At 34.4% G+C, this 20,054-nt stretch overlaps 2 protein-coding genes across 2 annotated transcripts in view; both read left to right on the top strand.

Annotated features, from left to right (window-relative positions):
• Positions 1–15,853, top strand: part of LOC144367248 (uncharacterized) — a 77,564-nt gene extending 61,711 nt beyond the window's left edge. Inside the window, exon 2 of the mRNA XM_078022910.1 lies at positions 15,708–15,853. The gene's annotated coding sequence lies outside the window, so the exon portion shown is untranslated. The remainder of the gene's footprint in view (positions 1–15,707) is intronic.
• Positions 1–20,054, top strand: part of Enah (ENAH actin regulator) — a 123,863-nt gene that overhangs the window by 32,403 nt on the left and 71,406 nt on the right. The window contains exon 2 of the mRNA XM_078024677.1: positions 15,708–15,873. Coding sequence (XP_077880803.1) covers positions 15,708–15,873 — 166 coding nt within the window. The remainder of the gene's footprint in view (positions 1–15,707; positions 15,874–20,054) is intronic.

The following is a 20,054-nucleotide window of genomic DNA, read 5'->3' as shown; positions in this document are numbered from 1 at the left end:
GGCTAACAACTTGTTTTAAGTTCACAATAAGGAAATGATGGAGCTAGAATTGAAACTTAAGTTTAATTCCAGATTCTCTACTGTTTTTTTTTAAGCATTTTATATTTTCTTTAATATTTTGCGTTGAGACGACTTGTTAAAATGACTAAGTTGCTGTGATCAATCTTAGGCTGAAATTTTACTGTGAGCAGTCTATATATAAAACCTTCTGAAAACATTAATTAAAACTTTAAAATTAAATGAAACGGAAACAAAGTAGTTTATTATTAAAATAAAGTTTTTTCTCAGCAAGAGAAACAATAAAAGAGGTAAATAGGGAGCCTACATCCTGGGAACAAATTTTTACTCCTTTTTAAATTATAAAATCAATGTTAATTGAAAAACTTTTGTAATTGAAAATTCAACAGTTAATTCCCTATTGTTGTGTTCTGAGTCTCTACTCTTTAACAAGTATTCACCCCAGCCCTAGTCCTTCTAAAGATACCCACTCTATGCCTTGTAGAATTTAGTACTAATGTTGAAAATTTCAGGAAGAAATTTAAAGGCTTGTTTAATTATAGGCTGTGTGTGAGGTGACCATACAGTTATATATCAGTGATTTTGATATTATATGTATATTCCTGTATTCACTCAACTTCTTATTAACTGCAGCCATAGTAAATTCTGAAATCATCATTGTCATCTGGCATTAATGAAAAAAGTGAAGTGGTGACATGAATATACTCTTAACAGTTTGCCTGAAAAGGAGATCAGTGAAGTCAATAGAAGTATAAATCTGTTTTGTAAAATGTCTTAATGAAAATATTCTTAACTGGGTTCTTCTATGCAGAAATAGTTAGCATTATATTTTTTAGGTAAAATATTAGGATGCTTATCCTTGTTCAGAAGTGCTAATATAGGGTTTCTACAAGGAGAGGCTGGAGCTAGGAATGATGTTTTGGGGGCCTCTGTAGTACATCAAGAAAGAGCGAATTAATGAATGCAGCGGCAGGGGGACATAATGGAGGAGGTATTAGAAGAGACAATTTGAGTGGTGGAATCAACAGGATGGTGGCTGATGACTGTACCAAAGCAGTCTAAGGTGGCACTTGATTTTCTAGCTAGGAATTTTTGGTATGTTTCTTCTGGGAAGGGCAAAATAGAGGGTAAGGGTAAGGGGAGAAAAATAGGTTGCATTCTGGGGTCGGTCGGTCTGTCTGCCACCAACCCCCCACAATCTAGCTTTAACTACATAATAAGGCAGTTATCTGTGTGGCTTTGGAGCACAGGAAATAAGAAAGGATTGTTAATCTTTTTAATACTTTTTAACAAATATTAATTAAAACCTTGAACATGGACTCTCTTAAGCTTTGATGCTGTGTGTGTTTTGGGTTATAAGGAAAAAGGATTAGTCACCACACGACCTACCAAACTTTGGTCACTTTATGTACACATTGTATCTCCACTCATTCAATTTAAAATTCTTATTTGAATGAATATAAGAAAACATGCCAGTCATTTATCAATGAAGATATACAAATATTGTTATATATTTTTTTATTATAGCTATGGAGTCTGTGCATAATTAGTTTTTTAAATAGAGGTAGCTGTACTGGAGTGAACACATGGTTAATTTCCCCCAACATTCTATGACACAAAAATTTAAACATACAGAATTGTTCGGTAAACATAGGTATACCCAGTCTAGAGTGTTCTATTAACATTTTATTGTGCTTGGTTTATCACTTCTCTCCATTCATTCTGTTTATTTATTTGCTTTTATAAAAGTAGGTTAGAGGGGCTGGGGATGTGGCTCAAGCGGTAGCTCGCTGGCCTGGGATGCGTGCGGCCCGGGTTCGATCCTCAGCACCACATACCAACAAAGATGTTGTGTCCGCCAACTAAAAAATAAATATTAAAAATTCTCTCTCTCTCTCTCTCTCTCTCTCTCTCTCTCTCTCTCTCTCTCTCTCTCTCTCTCTCTCTCTCCTCTCTCCTCTCTCACTCTCTCTTTAAAAAAAAAAAAAGTAGGTTAGAGTCATCAGCACACTATTTCCTAAATATGTCAGTATGTGTATCATTGACTAGGTTTCATAATACTTAAGGTTTTTTTTTTCCTTCTGTGTTAAACATATCAACAGGATGGTGCACAGAGTATTGGGTGAGTTTTGACAGAGGCACCCATATATAACTAAAAGCCTTTTCAAGATAACAGCTTTTTTTGGGTGATGGCCGAATTTACCTGAAGTTCTTGACCATGTGTTTATTTGCTTTAATTCCTCCCATAACATCTACTGTTTTGAATACTTTTCACTGTAAATTAGTATTTCCTGTTGCAGAACTTAATCTATTAGGAATCATTAAGACATGTTTTCTTGTATAAGGCTTTCTTAAGAGCATAATATTTTCATTGTTTATCTCTGTAGTTGTATCATTTATTTGCTTTTCTTGATTAGTGATATGCCATTGTATAAATTGTGTAAATATGCTATGATTTATTTGTCCATTTTCCTCTTGATGGATACCTCAGCTGTTTCCAGTTTGGGGCAGTACTAAGCAATGGAATTGAAGGATCAGAGGGTAGGTGAATGTTTGATTCTATAAGAAACGCAATTTGTCTTTCAAAATTGTTGAACCATTTTATATTCCTATCAGTGGTGTTTGGGATATATGTTTGCCCCATGTTTTAGCCATTCTTGGGAGTATATAGTGGCATCTTATTGTGACTTTAATTTGCATTTCCCTAATAATTAATGTTTAGCACTTTCATGTGAATTTATTGAACATTTATATATCATTTTTCTAACATCTGTTCGGATTATAAGTCCAGTGTTTTATTGGATGTCTGTATTTTAATTTATTTAGTTGTAGGAGTTTAAAAAATATGTTTTGCTTGCCTGTCAGATTTTTATTTTGCTAATGTTTTTCTCATTTCTACCATATCTGTGTGTGCGTTTTTCCCGTCTGTTCCTTCTTCCCTCTTCCTTCCTCCCTCCCTTATTCTCTTTACCTACTTCCTCCCTCCTTTCCTTCCCTTGAATGGTATGAAGTCCTTCCTTCCTGCACTTTCAAATATTTAAGTTATTTAGAATTGGGTAGGAGGGGCATCCTTGCCTTGACTTCAGGGGGAACAAGTTCAATATCTCACAAGATGTTAATAAGTATTTTTATGATTGTCTTGATCACATTAATAAGGAATTCCCTTCTCATTTGCTGAGAGTTTTTGTCATGAATGATGTTGCGTTTTCTCTAGTACTTTTTCTGCATCTTTTTGTATTGGATAGTTTAATTTTAGTTGTAGTTGGACACAATACCTTTATTTTATTTATTTATTTATATGTGGCGCTGAGGATGGAACCCAGTGCCTTGCACTTGCTAGGTGAGCGAGCTACCACTGAGCCACAGCCCCAGCCCTTATTACTGATTTTAATTTGATGCTATGTTGTTACAAAGTTTTTTGGAACTGTGTTGTTGAAAATACTTTTTTTTTTTTTAAGTCTCTTTGTCAAGTTTTAGTAATCAGATTGTTCTGCCCCAAAACAGGTTAGAAATGTTTCTTCTTTTTTTTCTGAGAGTTTATATCATGTTGATACAGTTTTTCTTACATGCTTTATACTATTCACTAGTGAAACCGCTTGTCTGGAGTTTTATTTATTTATGGGGGGTGGATGGGTCTATAATAATTTTTAAAATAGGTAGCATTCAGATTTTATCTTATCTTTCTCTTTTCTTTGTGGGGAGTGCTGGGGATTGGGGATTGGGAATTAAACCCAGTGGTATTTTACCATTGAACTACATCCCTAGCTTCCCTCCCCACTACACCTGTTGATTTCTTTTTCTTTTTCTTTTCTTTTTTTAATTTTGAGAAAGGATCTTGCTAAATTGCCAAGGCTGGCTTCAAACTTGAATCCTCTTACCTCATTTTCCCAAGTGGGATTACAGCGTGTGCCACACATCAGTTTATTTTTCAGGGAGTATTTTTGTCATATTCCCTTAGTATTCTTTTAATATTTTTTGTAGGATCTGTAGTGATAAGCCTCTTTTATTCCTATTATTTAGTAATTTGCATTCTTTCCTTTTCTTGATCAGCATTTCTAGGAATTTATATTTCATACTCTTTCATTCATTGTTCTTTTTAAAATCATTTTTTCTACTTCCTTTGGGTTTTCTTTTTCTAACTTCTTAAAAGAAGAGAACTTTTCTTTTTAATATAAACATTTGCAGCTATATATTTCCCACTAAATACTGCTTTAGATACCCCACCCTACTCTCTTTTTATTACTGGGGCACTCAACCACTGAGCTACATTCCCGGCCCTATTTGGTATTTTATTTAGAGACAGGGTCTCACTGAGATGCTTAGCACTTCGCTTTTGCTGAGACTGGCTTTGAACTTGCAATCCTCCTTTCTCAGCCTCCCGCAACGCTGGGATTACAGGGTGTGCCATTGATCCCGGCTTATTTGCCATATTTTCATAATGAATTAATTTGAATTATTCCCCAGGTTTTCTTCTTGCAAAGAAAGATAGATTACTAAGAAGTGCATTTTTTAAATTTCCAATATTACTAAGATTACTAAGAAGTGCATTTTTTAAATTTCCAATATAGCTGGGATGTAGCTCAGTGGTAGAGCACTTGTCTAACATGTGTGAGGTCCTGGGTTCAGTTCCTGATACCATACACATAAAACAAACAAACCCAAACAAAATTTCTAAATATACAGATATTCTTAATGGTATTTTGTAAAATTAACATACTCATAATAAAGACTTAGATATCTTATTATAATCACTTCAGTGCCTTTGTGGCCATAGAATATATTCTTTATGCTTTCAGTTAATAAAATTTGAGAATTCTTTTGTGGCCCGGCATGCCGTCTATTTTAGTGACCACACTGTAGGTACATGAAATGAAGATGTTTTCTACAATTGTTGGGTTTCGTAATTTTTAAATATGAGTTAAGTGGTTAGTAATGTTTGTTAGGTGTTATCACTAGTTTTTGCTGTATGTGTATTGATTATTGTCTACTTTTGTCAGTTATTGAGAGGGAATGTTAATATCGTGTAAATGTCATTGTCCCTTTAATTCTGTCAATTTTTGTTTCATGTATTTTGAGACTCTTTAATTAGACATATACATTTGTTGAATAATAAATTAGCCTTTTTTATGATTTTGAAAAGTTCCTCTTAAAATCACTTAATTTGATATTAATCTAGCAATTGCAGCTTTCTTATACTCACTATTTGGGTGGCATATAATTTTCTATTTACTTTCAGCTTGTTTAAAGTGAATCTCTTATAATTTAATTGGATCTTTTAAAAATCAGTTATATAATCTGTATCTTTTAATCAGAATATTTAGTCATTAACATTTAATGTAATGTTGACATGGTTGAAAAATGAACCAGTAATTTTCATGTTTTATTTTGAGACTGTTGCTTAGGGTCTTGCTAAATTGCTGAAACTGGCCTGGAATTTAGGATCCTCCTGTCTCAGCCTCCCGAGCTGCTGGGATTACAGGCTTGAACCACCTTTCCCAGCACCCCATATCATCTCTTTCTTACAGGAATTGAGTCCCTTTTGGTCATTTTCTGGTGCATCCATATAATTGTTCTGTAAATTTTATCTAATGTTTATAGTTCTATCTAGTTCATCATTGGAAAGGAACTCAATCTGCCATGACCCTCCCTACTTAGATTTTTTAAAAAACAAAACGTTGAATCCTGTAGTACCCTGCTTCAGTTTTTCTTGCTTGATTTCATGTTGTACTTATCTTGCTTATTGCTCACACTGTACTTGAGGAATCAGTAATCTTGCAAATTGAAAAAATAAAAAGTGAATTTTTCTCACTCTTCTGTTTTTACTTTAAATCTGCCCCAGGCTAGCCTTCTCTGGTGTTTCATAGCTGAAATTAGCTGCAGTTAGTATTTTTTAAAATATTTTTTTAGTTGTCAATTGATCTTTATTTATATGCAGTTCTAAGAATTGAGCCCTGTGCCTCACACATTGTAGGCAAGCACGCTACCCGTGACCCACGATCCTAGCCTTGTAATTAGTATTTTTTAACTCAACAGTGCTTGGAAATACTTTGGACTGCTTTGCCATAAACCTTAATGAAAATAATGTGAGAGGGGGAAAAATAACTGCAGAAAACAGGTAGAATAATCTATTCAGTTGCTTTGAGAAAAAATTCTTTTTAATAGAAGGATTTACTAGCCTAGGAAATGTGTGTTGCCAAGTGAAGCATTTAGCAATATTTTTTTCTTCTATCCTCAGTTCTCTATGTATATACTTTCTGTGAGCCAGTTTGCTATTAGGGAGGGTTTAGGTTTGTTGAAGTTTAAGGTCTTGGGGGCAGGTAAGAAAGAGGGTGTGAAGGTCTGGTATATTAGTTATTTAGAGCTACAGAGTAAATCATATCAAAATTTAGTGACTTAAAACAGCACACACACTTGTTATCACATAGTTTCTGTTGGTCAGGAATCTGGATACAGCGTGACTTGGTCTTCTGGCTCAGGGTCTATCACAAGTGTAGTCAAGATCTTGGCTGGGACTACAGCCCCAACTGAAGTCATGACCAGGGGAGGATCTGTATCTAAGCTCCTTGAACTTTGTTACATGCCAGTTGTTTGCCTGAGGGCCCAAGTTCTTTCCTAGCAGTTGGCTTTGTCCTGCAGGCCTCTCCATTGGGCAACAAGTAAGGTAGAATCCAGTTTTTTCTTTGTAAATTAGCCTTAGAAGTGACATTCCATGTTTTTGTTTTTTTTTTTTTTGCCTTATGCTATTCAAGAGAGGCAAGTCTGTGTCCATGTATACCAAGAGCCATGGAGATTGTTAGTACCTATCCATCGGCATAAATTTTTATTTCTTATAGTGTATATTTTCAATAGGAGGCAGCAACACAAAGGTGAGAGGAATTTTAAAACCCAAAGGTAAGTCTTACTGAAGGAAAGGTGGCACAGCATCTCAAATAAGGGAAAGCTACTGTATAGCTATCAATAACTAATATACCCAGCCCTTTACACCTTCTTTCCTGCCCCCAAGACCCTAAACTTCAACAAACCTAAACCCTCCCTAATAGCAAACTGGATCACAGAAAGTACATACATACAGAACTGAGGATAGAAGAAAAAAAACTTAATAATAAATGGATTAATTCTGGAAAATGTCAGTGCTATTCTTTTTTTATTAATACTAATATTTAAAAACTAATGTAACCTGTAAACAAATGCATATGAGATTAATATAGTTTTATTCTTTAATGGATAAAAATGCTTCATCATATCTTCTAAATATTAAAAGCTATATATGTGTGTGTGTATACAGTGGTAAAAAATGATACATAAATTTTACCATCCTAACCTTTGGAAGTGCATTAAGTACATTCACATTGTTTTCCTGCAGCCATCATTAGCATCCATATCCAGAATTTTTCCATCTTAAACTAAAACTCTATTCATTTAATAATCACTCCTTACTTCTTCCTCCCAAAGTCCTAGGCATCTGTCATTTTCCTTTTTGCCTTAATGAATTGACTAGCCGAGGAATCTCATGTAAGTGGAACCATAAACTATTTGCTATTCAGATCTGGCTTGTTTCACTTAGCATAACGTCCTCAAGGTTTATCCATATCATAGCACATTGCAGAATTCTTTCTTTTTTTAAAAGGTTGAATAATATTCCATTCTGTGTATGAACTACCTTTTATTTATTCATTCAGCTAGTGTATTATGTAACTTATTTTAAGATTTTGTCTTTGTGGTTTTTTAAGAAAGTTGAGATTCTATTTGAAGGAAACATTCCCTGAAGTATTACTTTCATTAATAAGTCTTTTTTACTGCTCTTTTTAAAAAAATTGTTTTTTTTCAAATGTAATTTTGTTACAGGTTAATATATTTTCAGTAGTGATATCTTTTAAAAAGTGTCCTTATTTCTAAAAGGACATCATTTTCAGCAAATATTCCCTTTCCTTAGCTTCAAAGTAAATGTAACATAAGGTATATAATATGGAAATAATAGGAGACATATGAAGAGATAATTTTGTGGAGCTATTATAATTGATAGGGCAGAATCCAGCTCTTATTCGAGTGATTAGAGTGATTGTAAGTCCAAACTTTGAAGCAGACTGAGTACTTTGAATCCCATTTCTATCTCTTTATCAAGTTAATTCACCTCTTTGTCTCAAATTTCAGCAACTTAATGAGATCCTATCTTACTATAAAAAATAAAAGGTCCAGGGATGTAACTCAGTGGTAAAGTGCCTCTGGGTTCAATCCCCAATTACCCCCACCCCAATTTCCTATATGTAAAATGGGAGTATTAACAAATAAGGTTAGGTTTGGTTTGGTTTTGTACTGTACTGGGGATTGAACCCCAGGGGCACTTTACCATTGAGCAATATCCTCAGTCTTTAGATCGATCGATTGATCTATCTATCTATCTATCTATCTATCTATCTATCTATCTATCTATCTAAATCTATCTTTTTATTTATTTAAGGCAGGATCTCATTAAGTTGCTGAGACTGGCCTCAAATTTGGGATTCTTCTGCCTCAGCCTCCTGAGGTGTTGGGATTATAGTATCTTTCACTGTGCTTGGCTCAGATATGGTTGTTGAAAAGATAAGTGAATTAGTAAAGGCAAAGCACATAGAATAGTACATGGCACTCAGCAGTAAGTACTGTGTACATATTAATATTTGTAATAACATTATTAATCTTTTTATCACAATACTCATTAATTGATTACTTATGTTACTTAATTGTCTCTAGAATTTAGATCTTTCATAATGTAAATCAACCATGCCTGTAATCCCAGCCACTAGGGACACTGAGGCAGGAGGATCGCAAGATTAAGGCCTGCATTGGCAATTGAGTGAGATTATCTCAAGATAAAAAAGAGGTGGGGGTGGCTGATGATATAGCTAAGTGGTACAACATCCCTGGGGTCAATCCCCAGTAAGGGGTGGGGGTGACTGTCATGTTAGGACCCCAACCCTTTGACTCTCTTACTTAACCTTTTATCTGAGCTCTAGAGGTACATGATGCAAAATTAAAATCTCTAAAGAACTGAGTACTCTATCTTTTCTCAGTAGGCTTGCTTTATACATGTTAGACTAAAATGCTTGAAGGATGAGAGACACCATAAGTGTAAATGCACAGAAGGGCAGCCATGTGGATAGGCAGCAAAGTGGATGCCTGAAACTGAGGGATATTTCAGAGGACACAGTCCTGCTGTCACCTTGATCTTGACTTCAGCCTCTAGAACTGTGAGAAAGTAAAAATTTTTAAGTCAAATAATAGTAATGATGATAATAAATAAAAATGAAAATATTAAATGCTTAAAGATATATTAAAGACACCATATTTAGTGGTGAGCAATCTAATTTCGTTAGATTTTGTTACCCCTGCACACCAGTCACTTTGTGGCTTTGGCCTTGTGATGCTCTTGATTGAACTATTCAGTGATTTCCCCCTACTTCAGTAAGCAAGAAAAAGAAATGACGAGATCAGAAACCAAATTCCTGCATATCCCAAAAGCCAGAGTTCATTTCCCCTACAGTAATAACCACTTACCACAACTGCCAGCAGTTACCTTTAAAACTGCAGCTCTTGGCAGTAACTTCTTAATCACTGCAAAGCCCCAATTTCAGTGTTCTATAAGCTAGAGAGATTTGGGGGAAGAGGCGGTCAATGCAAAAAGAGCAGATTCTGACTTGAGAGTAACTTAGGTGCAACCCTCAGGGCTCTTTGAAGAAGATGGGAGACCTCAGAGGGGTAAACAGTGCTTCTTTTGTGTTTTTCTGTAGTCTTGGGAGTAGCAGTCAGTGTTTTGGGGGTCCCTTTCTTGGTTGCCAGAACTGCTAAAAAACTAAAATTACAACAAATTTTATTATAAATGGCTTTTGTGTATAATTTGTGAATTTGGCAGCCATCATTATACAAAACAAAGATAGCTTCCCTTGGGCAATAGCAAAACAGTGAATTTTGTAATTTGGGAACAAGGGAAAAGAATAATAAATAGATTGGTTAACTTTTTGGTAAGGGTTAAAGCAGAGGGGGCTTCTCTAATTACACTGAATCAAGTGGTCTGGAATCTCCCCTTTTGAAAATCTGGTATGCTTTTGGTTCTCTCTGCTTCCTTTAAGAAGTTTTAGTTTGATTGTGTCACATTTAATATGAGAGACTCCACGTTGATTTTGTCAGATCTGTTTTGCCTTTGGGGGCCTAGTGTAGGATCTTGGTTTAAAATGATGGTCTCATGTAATTTTTTAAACCAAGTATCAGTAAAATGCTAGGTATAGCCATAATTTTTCTTCTTTTGCTTTCCCTCTTTTGGGTCTTATATATCTGCAAGTTCTTTCTGCTGTACTTCCAACATTATATACCACATGCTTCCTTCTCGTTTTCTAGTCTGGTATTTGTGCTTTCATTCTTAATTTCTATGACACAAGAATCCCTTCTTTGCGTAATAACTAGAATCATTTTTCCAAAATGTAAGTCTTGTTCTATTTAAAGCCCTTCAGTGTCTTCCTAGTACACTTGGAGTAAAATATAACCTTTTTATGGCACACACATTATCTCTCCAGAGAATTTTGTTTTTTGAGAAATGAATGAATAGTAAGAGAATTCAGAGGAAGGAAAAATTATTTCTGGTTTTGGGGACCTCAGGAAGACTTAATAGAAGGAATAGTATTTGATCCTGGTCTTAATAAGTAGGATTTTTGTCAAAATGTCATTTTTAATGAACAAGCATTAAAAAGCTCGTATGTGCCAGATATTCTCATATTCATGCATTTTTTTTTGGACAGGTAATGATTAGTAAGTGGTGTATTATGTAGCCTACTCTATCTCAGGATCTCAGGTATGTTATAGATAAGTGGCTCTACCAACTTCATCCCCAGCCCTGCAACTGGAATCAACAAATTGCTGTTGTTAAAGACAGCTTTACTGTATTACTATCAATAATTAGTGTATACAAGAATACACAGTTCTTGTCTGCTTAAATACCAGGAAAAATTTCTTTGCTGCCTATGAGAATAGAAGTTGGCAAGTGTTCTATACTATTATATATACCTGCTTAGGTAATTTAACTATATTCAGAAATGAATACTCTGAGAAAGCTACACAATTACAATGTAGTTTCATGGGTTTTAGACTTTTTAAAAAACACCCAGCTGTCTTCTAATGTAATATATCTTTGACAAATACCAAAATTAACATACGGAAAATGAAGTATAATCATCAACAACAACAACAAAGTCCAGTTTTTATTTATAGTTAATTTAGTGATCTTCATAAGACTGTAGATTAGTAATTTACTAATTTAATCTTTTTGTATTACTTCACTGACTAAATCTTTTTTTTAACATTAGTGCATTATAGTTATACAGAAAAGTGGAGTTCATCTTCGTAAATGCATATAACAAAGTTTGCTCTATTTTAATCTCCAGCTGACTGAGGATTTTGAAGACTAACCAGTTTTCATTTTTGAGGCTTTCATTGTGTAGGCAGGATGGTCGTATAAAGTTGCATCATTTTATTGTTTGTATACACATTAATATACATGTAGAAGTAATTTCTGTGGTGACTAAGGAGAGTCATACTTTGGATCAGAGAAAAGTAGAGGGGCAGGAAAGAAATTATGGTTAATGTAGAGTATTACCTAGATAGTTGAAGTTATTACATTTATGATTTGTCTTTTATTTTGGGATTTTTAAAAAATATTTTTTATTCGTAGATGGGCAAAATAGCTTTATTTTATTTTGTTTTAAAAAGTGGTGCCAGGGATTAAACCCAGTGCCTCACACTTGCTAGGCAAGTGCTCTACCACTGAGCCACAACTCCAGCTTGGGATTTTTTTATTCCTATTTTTAGATTCCAAAACCATTCTCATTTTAGTGAGTTATGATGCCCTCCCTAATTCTCTACCTGGCAAATACACCAAAATATTGACTGCTAATTCTGTTTTGATTGACTTAATCTGTTTTGAAGTTTGCAGGTTAATGAAACCCTTAACCTGGGTACCACTGGTTTATTTTGTGTATTATATATGAAGGTTTTTTTATTTTATTTTTTAGTTCTTTTCCTCCCATGAGCAGTCTTTTCCCTTTCACCAACCTGGTCTTCACCAGTTCAGTTAAATTCTGACACTAACCATCTGGGGTTAACATAGGCCCCACAGGTTATTACTCAGTCTTACAAGAATGCCTTCACTTCAGACTCCAGCTACAAATGGAGTGCACAGCCTGCCCACATGTCTGCCCAGCAACTACGAATTCCATAGTTACCCCCAAATCCCATCTCTCTACCACCAATTCCCAGACCTCAGGAAAGTACTTTGGTGTGACTGGTCTACTATGAAGGATACACTTCAGGAACAGCCAAATAGAAGAGATGTATAGGTCAAGGTATGGTGGAGTGGGGGACCTGAAGCTTCTCCTCCTGTTTCATACAACATGCTTCCAGCACCTCAAGGTTATTAATGGCATTGTTTTTATTTTGTTTTGTGTGGTGGTGCTAGGGATTGAACCCAGGGCCTTGTACTAATGGTGTTTTCATTACACTGATATAATTGATGAAATTCTTGGTCATTGGTAATTGAAGTCAATCTCCCCTCCCCAGAGTTGGAGTGTGTGGTAGGCTGAGTTCCAGTTCTCTAATCCTCCATTGGTATTTTTGGTCACCAGGCCCTATCCTCCTTAAGCTATTTAGTTACCGCTACAGCCTGGAGTCATCTAATTATCATACCAGAGACCTTTATCAGGAGAGTCCAAAGGTTTTCTGAGCTTTGTTCCTGGAACCAGTGACAAAGACTAAGTATTTTTTTATGTACCACAGCATGCTTGTCTCTGGTGAAACAGATGCTGTGAAGAAGAATGGGAGGATGGAGTGCAATGTCATTAAACCTCAGGGACTGGGCCTTCACGAGGCTTCTCTGCTTGCCTGATATCTTCTAGAATAGAGTTATTTAGATTTAGCTTGTCCTTTCACAGTTTGCCAGATACTCACATGGTTATTACTACTTCTCCAATAATATGTAAGTGCTCAGATCTTATTTTTTCTTCTTTATTTTTGGCTTCTAGTAATTTTTGTTTTTAGAGTTGGATTGTGTCCATGACATCTCATTTTGAAGATTTCATGTTCATCAGAAAACTAATCAGCTATTTTTTTCCTTTCATTTTTTTTTTACCTTTCTTGGCTTTCTGAATATGTTCATTTGAGTTGTCCTTATTACTGTGGTTATAGCTTTCTCAGGGAAATTGAAGTAATCAGATGATAGTTGACTAAGCAGTTTGTATGTAGAGTTTTGTCGTTGAATAACCTCAAGGGGTGGGTTCCAAGATCCTCTGGGGGATACCAAGTTCTTTTCATAAAATGGTTTAGTATTTGCACAGAACCTCTGTATATCCTCCCATATATTTCAAACAATTTCTAGATTATTTATAATACCCAATACAATGTAAATTCTGTGTAACTTGTTCTTATTTTGTTTAGGGATTAATGTGGGGGCTCTATACTTGTTGAGTTACTGTAATTTTTTTTTAAGAGAGAGAGAGAGGGAGAATTTTTTAATATTTATTTTTTAGTTTTCGGCGGACACAAAAATCTTTGTTTGTATGTGGTGCTGAGGATCGAACCCGGGCTGCACGCATGCCAGGCGAGCGTGTTACCGCTTGAGCCACATCCCCAGCCCTGTAATTTTTTTTTTTCTGAATACTTTTGATCCAGGTTTGTGCCTGGAACCAGTGACAAAGACTAAGTATTTTTTATATACCACAGGTTTGTTTGAATTTGTGAACTTAGAACCCTTTGATATGGATATGCTTGATTAATGAAGTGCTTGTCTCAGCTGTTCAATTAAACCATGTGATACAATATTTGGACTTTCTCTAGCAACCCACTCTGGAGCATTATATCTAGCTTCCTTGATTTTAGATTTACTTTATTGTTTTTTTAAAACATTATTTTTTGGGGGGGAAATAGAGTCATCTAATTTATAAAATAAGCTATTGCTTTAGTTTATATAATCTCATGGGAACTTTTCAAAGGTATATTATTTCTTGAACGTTAGGTGACAGAATGTAGGCCCCAAAATACTAACTTTGGAAAATTCTGTTCTTTATTAACTTACAGGTTTATTAACTGATTATTTACTGTAAGTAAATTTGTTACTTAAGTTGTAAGCTGTAAGAAGAAATTTGCCTTCCCTTGTTTCCTGTAATTTTTGTATTGAATTATGTAAAAGTTCTCGCTTAGCAAGAATCTCCTTTGTGAGTGATGAAGAGATTTCAACTGCTGTACTGTCAAATGTCCTTTAATCAACTTAAAAAAAAATAATTCAAGCTTTAGTCATTGGCATGTTTCTATTTCCAGAAATATTTTACCAAAAAAATTTTAGACAGTACCACTGGGTTTGCTATGCCAATATTATTACAAGTTAGTTTTTGTAAAATTTCCTCAATGGGAAACTGGGAAGTTATCACCTTGTCCTTCTGGTACAATTTATTTGTCAGTGCTTTGACCTCTTTAGGTCTCCCATGATCTTGTCATCAAATCCAGGAAAAGAGTGAAACACAATCCCCTCCTGCAAAGCTGCATTCAGTCTTAGATGGGCTGACAAAAGCATGAGTAAGGGGAAAGTGTGAAGGTGGCTTTTTGTTTCTGAGTATATTTGGGAAGAACCCTTATGATTTGTTTGACATCCTTGAAACTGAAATTGGTAGAATGAGTAGTGCTTTTGTCCAGGGTAGGGGTTTCCTGAGCCACCTGTGAGCATCTTCATTGACTACTGTGTAAGCCTCGGAAGTATCATAAGGCTTATTGATGTAGAGCTCAAGTTATTTTAATTGGAATAATAGTCTGCATAGTCAACATGCCTGTTTTTGTTGTTCACTTTTGGCATTTGATTAAAAAAAATAGCATGGAATAAGGTAATACTTGAATCAGTTTCTCACCCAAGAGTAAACAGCATATATGAAAAGTTAACCTGTTGCTTAATATGAAAGTGACCAGTCCTCTATATTTTATCTCAATCTCATTTGGTAACTAATTATTGATACCAGTGGAATTAGGACTTAAGATTACCTCATAGAATTGGTACTTTATTTTTTCTGTTTATTTATGGAGGTTAGAAATTAAAACCTAATAGGATACTTAGAATTCATCTCATTTTACTTTTACACTTTTTAAAGTGAAAACAAAAATGTTTAAGCACAGGATATTAACTTGCCCAAAAGGAAATAAGGATTTACTCACATTGTTGTTCCTTGTTAGTGGCGACTCCCATGTCTTAAGGGACAGATAGTGCTTACTTGAGTTTGTTCCAGATCTTGAAGTGATCTGATAATAAAGATATTTTGTCAGTAAAGAATAGGTAATCACAGACAGGTCACCTGTGTGTAATAAACATATATTAAATGATGATTAGTAAATTGTAAGTTTTAGTTGCATTTAGATTAATGAATAAGATTCACATTTAGAAGAAAAGATTTTTTCTGTTGCTTATCTGTGAGCTCCTTTGTGCATCTTAGTCTGTTCTTTTTGGTCCCTTATTACATTTCATGTTTTCGTTTGTCTTCTCCACTAGACTCCACCTTTGAGCTGCTCGCTGCTGTTTCTAGCACATAGTAATTGATCGACTGTCAAGTTGGTTTATCCTGACTTACATGGTATGTGGGACACCTAGTGTATTATAAATACCTTATGTTTGAATATTTTCTTTTTTACAGTGAACAGAGTATCTGTCAGGCAAGAGCTGCTGTGATGGTTTATGATGATGCCAATAAGAAATGGGTGCCAGCCGGTGGCTCAACTGGGTTCAGCAGAGTTCATATATATCACCATACAGGCAACAATACATTCAGAGTGGTGGGCAGGAAGATTCAGGACCATCAGGTAAGAATCGATATATTTTTACTTTAAGATGATTTAATATACCTAAAAACTTAGTATATTCAGTTTAAAAAAAAAAGTAGTGCTTCAAAAACTAATCAAAATACACTGTCTGGGAAAAACTGAATATAGGTTTGTCTCCTCACCCTTTCTACTTTTTACAAAACCTGAATTTAGATGAAGATTTGGAATTAAATCCTATATAAACCTTCATTCAATCTTCTTGCCTTCCAACTAGTTAGTTTTTGTAATCTAAAGTAAAATCAGAACAAACAAAAATGAAGGACTATTTAAGAAACAGAAAATATTGTTAAATTTATATATGATAGGGAAAAAAATGGTAGATATTAAGGTTTCAATTCATACCTGGAATAATTCTCTACTCTGTATTTCCAGAAAACTAACTGGATTATCTGATTATGTGATTTCTTGGTCCCTAAGAGATCAGGAGCAATAGTGTGAGGGAAAGGTAGATAGGGTATTATTAGCATTAACTATATACCAATAGCAGCAAAAACTTTTATTTTAGATTTATAAAATACTTTTGGAAAAAAAATATTTTCCAAAGATGTTGGAATCAACAGATGTAAAAATTGTTCTGCTATACATGCAGGAAAAATAAAACAAATTTTCAATGCCCAGTTGAGGTGTTACTTAAAAAAGGTAGATCTCTAGGATTGTCACTAGCACAGTGGTAGTAGAGTGTGTTAACAGATGCTGTAGTACCTTGAGTTTTAGGATGGAAATTATGAACTGGAATAGCTAGGGACTTTGGTTTGTCATATGCATATGTAAGGTTTATGGGCCTATTAAATTTGGGCTGTGAAACTGAAATCTATGCAAAAAACTGGGATTCTCAGGGAGACTACATCCCATAAAAAGAAGACTAAGACAAATCCTTGCTATCAGGACAGGGAGGCAAAGGAATTTGTTTCTGTATGACCTGGTTTAGGAACTTTCCTTAGAAATGGAAACTATAACTTAACTCTCACAACTCCAGGTGAGAAATTATTAACAAACACCAGCTACAGATGTGAAACTGTTGGGACAACTGATAAAAGTAAATGCAGTGTACTCCTGGAGAGAAACTGTCACATCTAAAGTCAAGTCTACAGAAAACAACTTAATAAATTGACAAAATCTACTGATGAAGTACACAGACTATCTCAACTTGCCCCTTTTTTGACCTTCTCATGCTACCTTTTTTTCTTAGTTACTCTTCCTTCCCCTTTCACTCTTCTTTCTCCTCCTTAGTTTCTCTCCTTGCCGTTTGTACTCCAGTTTCCCTGCTGTGTTGCATGGCCTTCCTTTGATGTCTCCCCAGTCTCTATACCAAGAGCCCCCTCTATCCCTTGAGCCACATCCCCAGCCCCTGATGAACATTTTTTAATACAGCATTCTGAATTAATAGCTGTAAAGGGTTAGTGAATAGATCATTTGTTAATATTAATGAATGGTCCTGAAAGTATGTTGACAGAAAAGAAAATAAATATTTAAAAATAAGTAGAAAAATGTTTGTGTAAGCCAGGAAATTTCTATATGAAACAGTAAAAATTTGTAATTAAGCTGTTTTGTGACTTGAATTTTGACAAATAAGTGTTTCTTAAAATATTTGAAGTGCCAGGGATACAGCTTACTTGCCTAGTGGGTGAAAGTCCCTGGGTTTGATCCCTAGCATGATCAAAAAAAAAAAAAAAAGAAATTAAAAGTCATGCTTCTAAATATTTGTGACTGTAAGATGAAGTCATTATGAGCACTAGGAAATATTTGGGAAATAATACTTGGACCTTAGTGATAAGCTACTACATATAGAAACTGTGGGACATCTAAGCTGTCCTTAGATAGACACAGCTTAACAAGAGATTCAGGAAGACAATTTGATAAAATTCACATCAATTCATAATAATTCTCAGCCAATTAATCATAAAAGTTTTTTAAGCTGATAATGTGGATAATATAAAGGTACAGCAAATATTTTATTGGATTGTGCAATGTTGAAAGCATTTCCATTAAACTGTGAATAAATTTAAGGTTTCAGCTTTAATCACTTTTCATTTAGTGTTGCAGAGGACCTTCTAGTTAACCTAGCAGTTCAAAGATGAAGAAATAGAAGGTTTAAGGATTGAAAGGAACAGCTGGCCTTATTATTCATCAGTGATATAATTCTCCGTATAAAAAATATCCTAAGTATCTGCAGATGAATTATAAACACTAGAAAGATTGTTAAGCAGGGTTATTAGATACAAGACCAGTATTTAAAAATTAGTAACATTTTTGTATAGCTAGCAATTAGAAAATAAAATTTTATAAGAATGCTAGCTAAAATAATAAATGATAATGTACCTGAGAATAAATCTAATGAATAATAGATTTCCTGTCATTTCAAGGTATGTTGTTGCATCTCTTAAATGGTTGTTGCCAGTGGAAGCACATTGTTATAATTTACTAAAAACATCCAGTTTTTCTGTAGTAATCACTGTTTAAAAAGCCACCCACCATTTATTTGTAAAATGGAATATATTCAAATTATTTCATTTTCTGTTTAATGTTTATTAAGTTCTTAATATGTCTAGGTGCAATACCTAAGTTTTATATAAAGTTTCTGACCTTGAAAGATAATATTAAAGAATGTGAATGTTAAGTTTGTAAGCAAAGACATACTGTTAAATGTTTCAGTTTTGATAAATACAAATCATAGTACAGCAGAAGTATAAAAGAATCACCAGTGAGTAGAGAAGATTGGCAAAGGGGTCATGGGTCTTTATAGGCAAGAGTAATACTAAGCTAAGTCTCAAGGAACTAGGTGTTTGCTGCACTGCTTACTCTGTTATGGTCAGACTAAAAATGTAGGACAGAATAAATCACCAATTCAGAGTCAGTCTCACTGGGTGTGAAGAAGCATGGAGCTTAAGTTTATGATGAAGTATGATCACATGCTTCATGGACATTTAAATCTTTAAGTGAAAACATGTACTTCCTCTTTAAAGATTACTTAAGTGTTATTACTTCTTAAAGGTTAGATGAATGAAACAACTGATTCAAATTAAACCATTTTTATGTTAGAAGAATTGAACCATTTACCTAATATAATTTGATTCTAGCAAAAAAATGTCTTTACCTATTTCTCACATTCAGATACAGAAAATTAAAAAACTTAAGTAGAGCCTATTTTCTGTCTTGTCTGCTGTTTTTAAGCTATTCACCCACTGGAATATAAATTTGCCATATAATGGGATTATTTTCCAATACTATGAAATTATGGTGGCTTTGGGTTTCTAGTAGCTAAGGATTTGTGGTCTCATCTCTGTATTTATAAAAACCACACAGTAAGAGGTCACTATATAGTTTTTATTGTGACAAAATATACATAACATTAAAATTACTATCTCAACCATTTTTAAGCATTCAGTGGCATTAAGTACATTCACATTGTTGAGCAGCTATCACCACCAGCCATCTCCCAACTTTTTTTTTATCACCTCACACTGAAATACTGTTATCTATTAAGTAATAACATTGCATTTTCCCCTCCTCCATCCCCTAGTAACTACTTATTCTGTCTTTATAAATTTGACTCTTCTAGGTAGTTAGTATAAATGGAAATATACCATATTTGTCCTTTTGTGTCTGGCTTATTTTACTTAATATCTTCAAGAGATTATTATGATTTAAAAATAAATTCAAGCTTGGGAATTGATGGGGAAGTTAATTTAGGTAGAACCTGTCTGAGTACTAAAGCAAAGGCATAGAATATTAAAAAGAAAAAAATCTATTTGGAGAGTTTATCTGGCAGTGAAGAATTATTGGTCTGTGATCTGACAGAATAAAGAGCCAGAGAAGTAAGCCCTGCTTTCTTCTGGCTAAGATCTCTGTTCTCCTAGAGACATAATGTAAGTTTTGAAAAAGGGGACTGAGGATACAAGCAGAGTTTTGGAAGATTGACATCTGGGTCAAATATAACCAAAATTAGAGTTTAGGCTCTGCTAATGAAGTGGGGGGATTGTCTTAGTATTCTCTCAGGTCATGAACCCAGAAGCCCATACTGTAGGAAGAAGTTTGATTTAGAATTAGACTGACTTTTACAGGCACTAATTATTTCAATCACTGTATAGATAAAGATAATTTGAATCTGTTAGTTTTCTGAGCTGCCTGCCAGAAGCAAATGTAAGTCTCTCTGGAAAAAT

Source organism: Ictidomys tridecemlineatus, chromosome 10, assembly GCF_052094955.1.
Source record: "Ictidomys tridecemlineatus isolate mIctTri1 chromosome 10, mIctTri1.hap1, whole genome shotgun sequence".
NCBI lineage: Eukaryota > Metazoa > Chordata > Mammalia > Rodentia > Sciuridae > Ictidomys > Ictidomys tridecemlineatus.
This window is presented reverse-complemented; position numbering and strand designations above follow the sequence as displayed.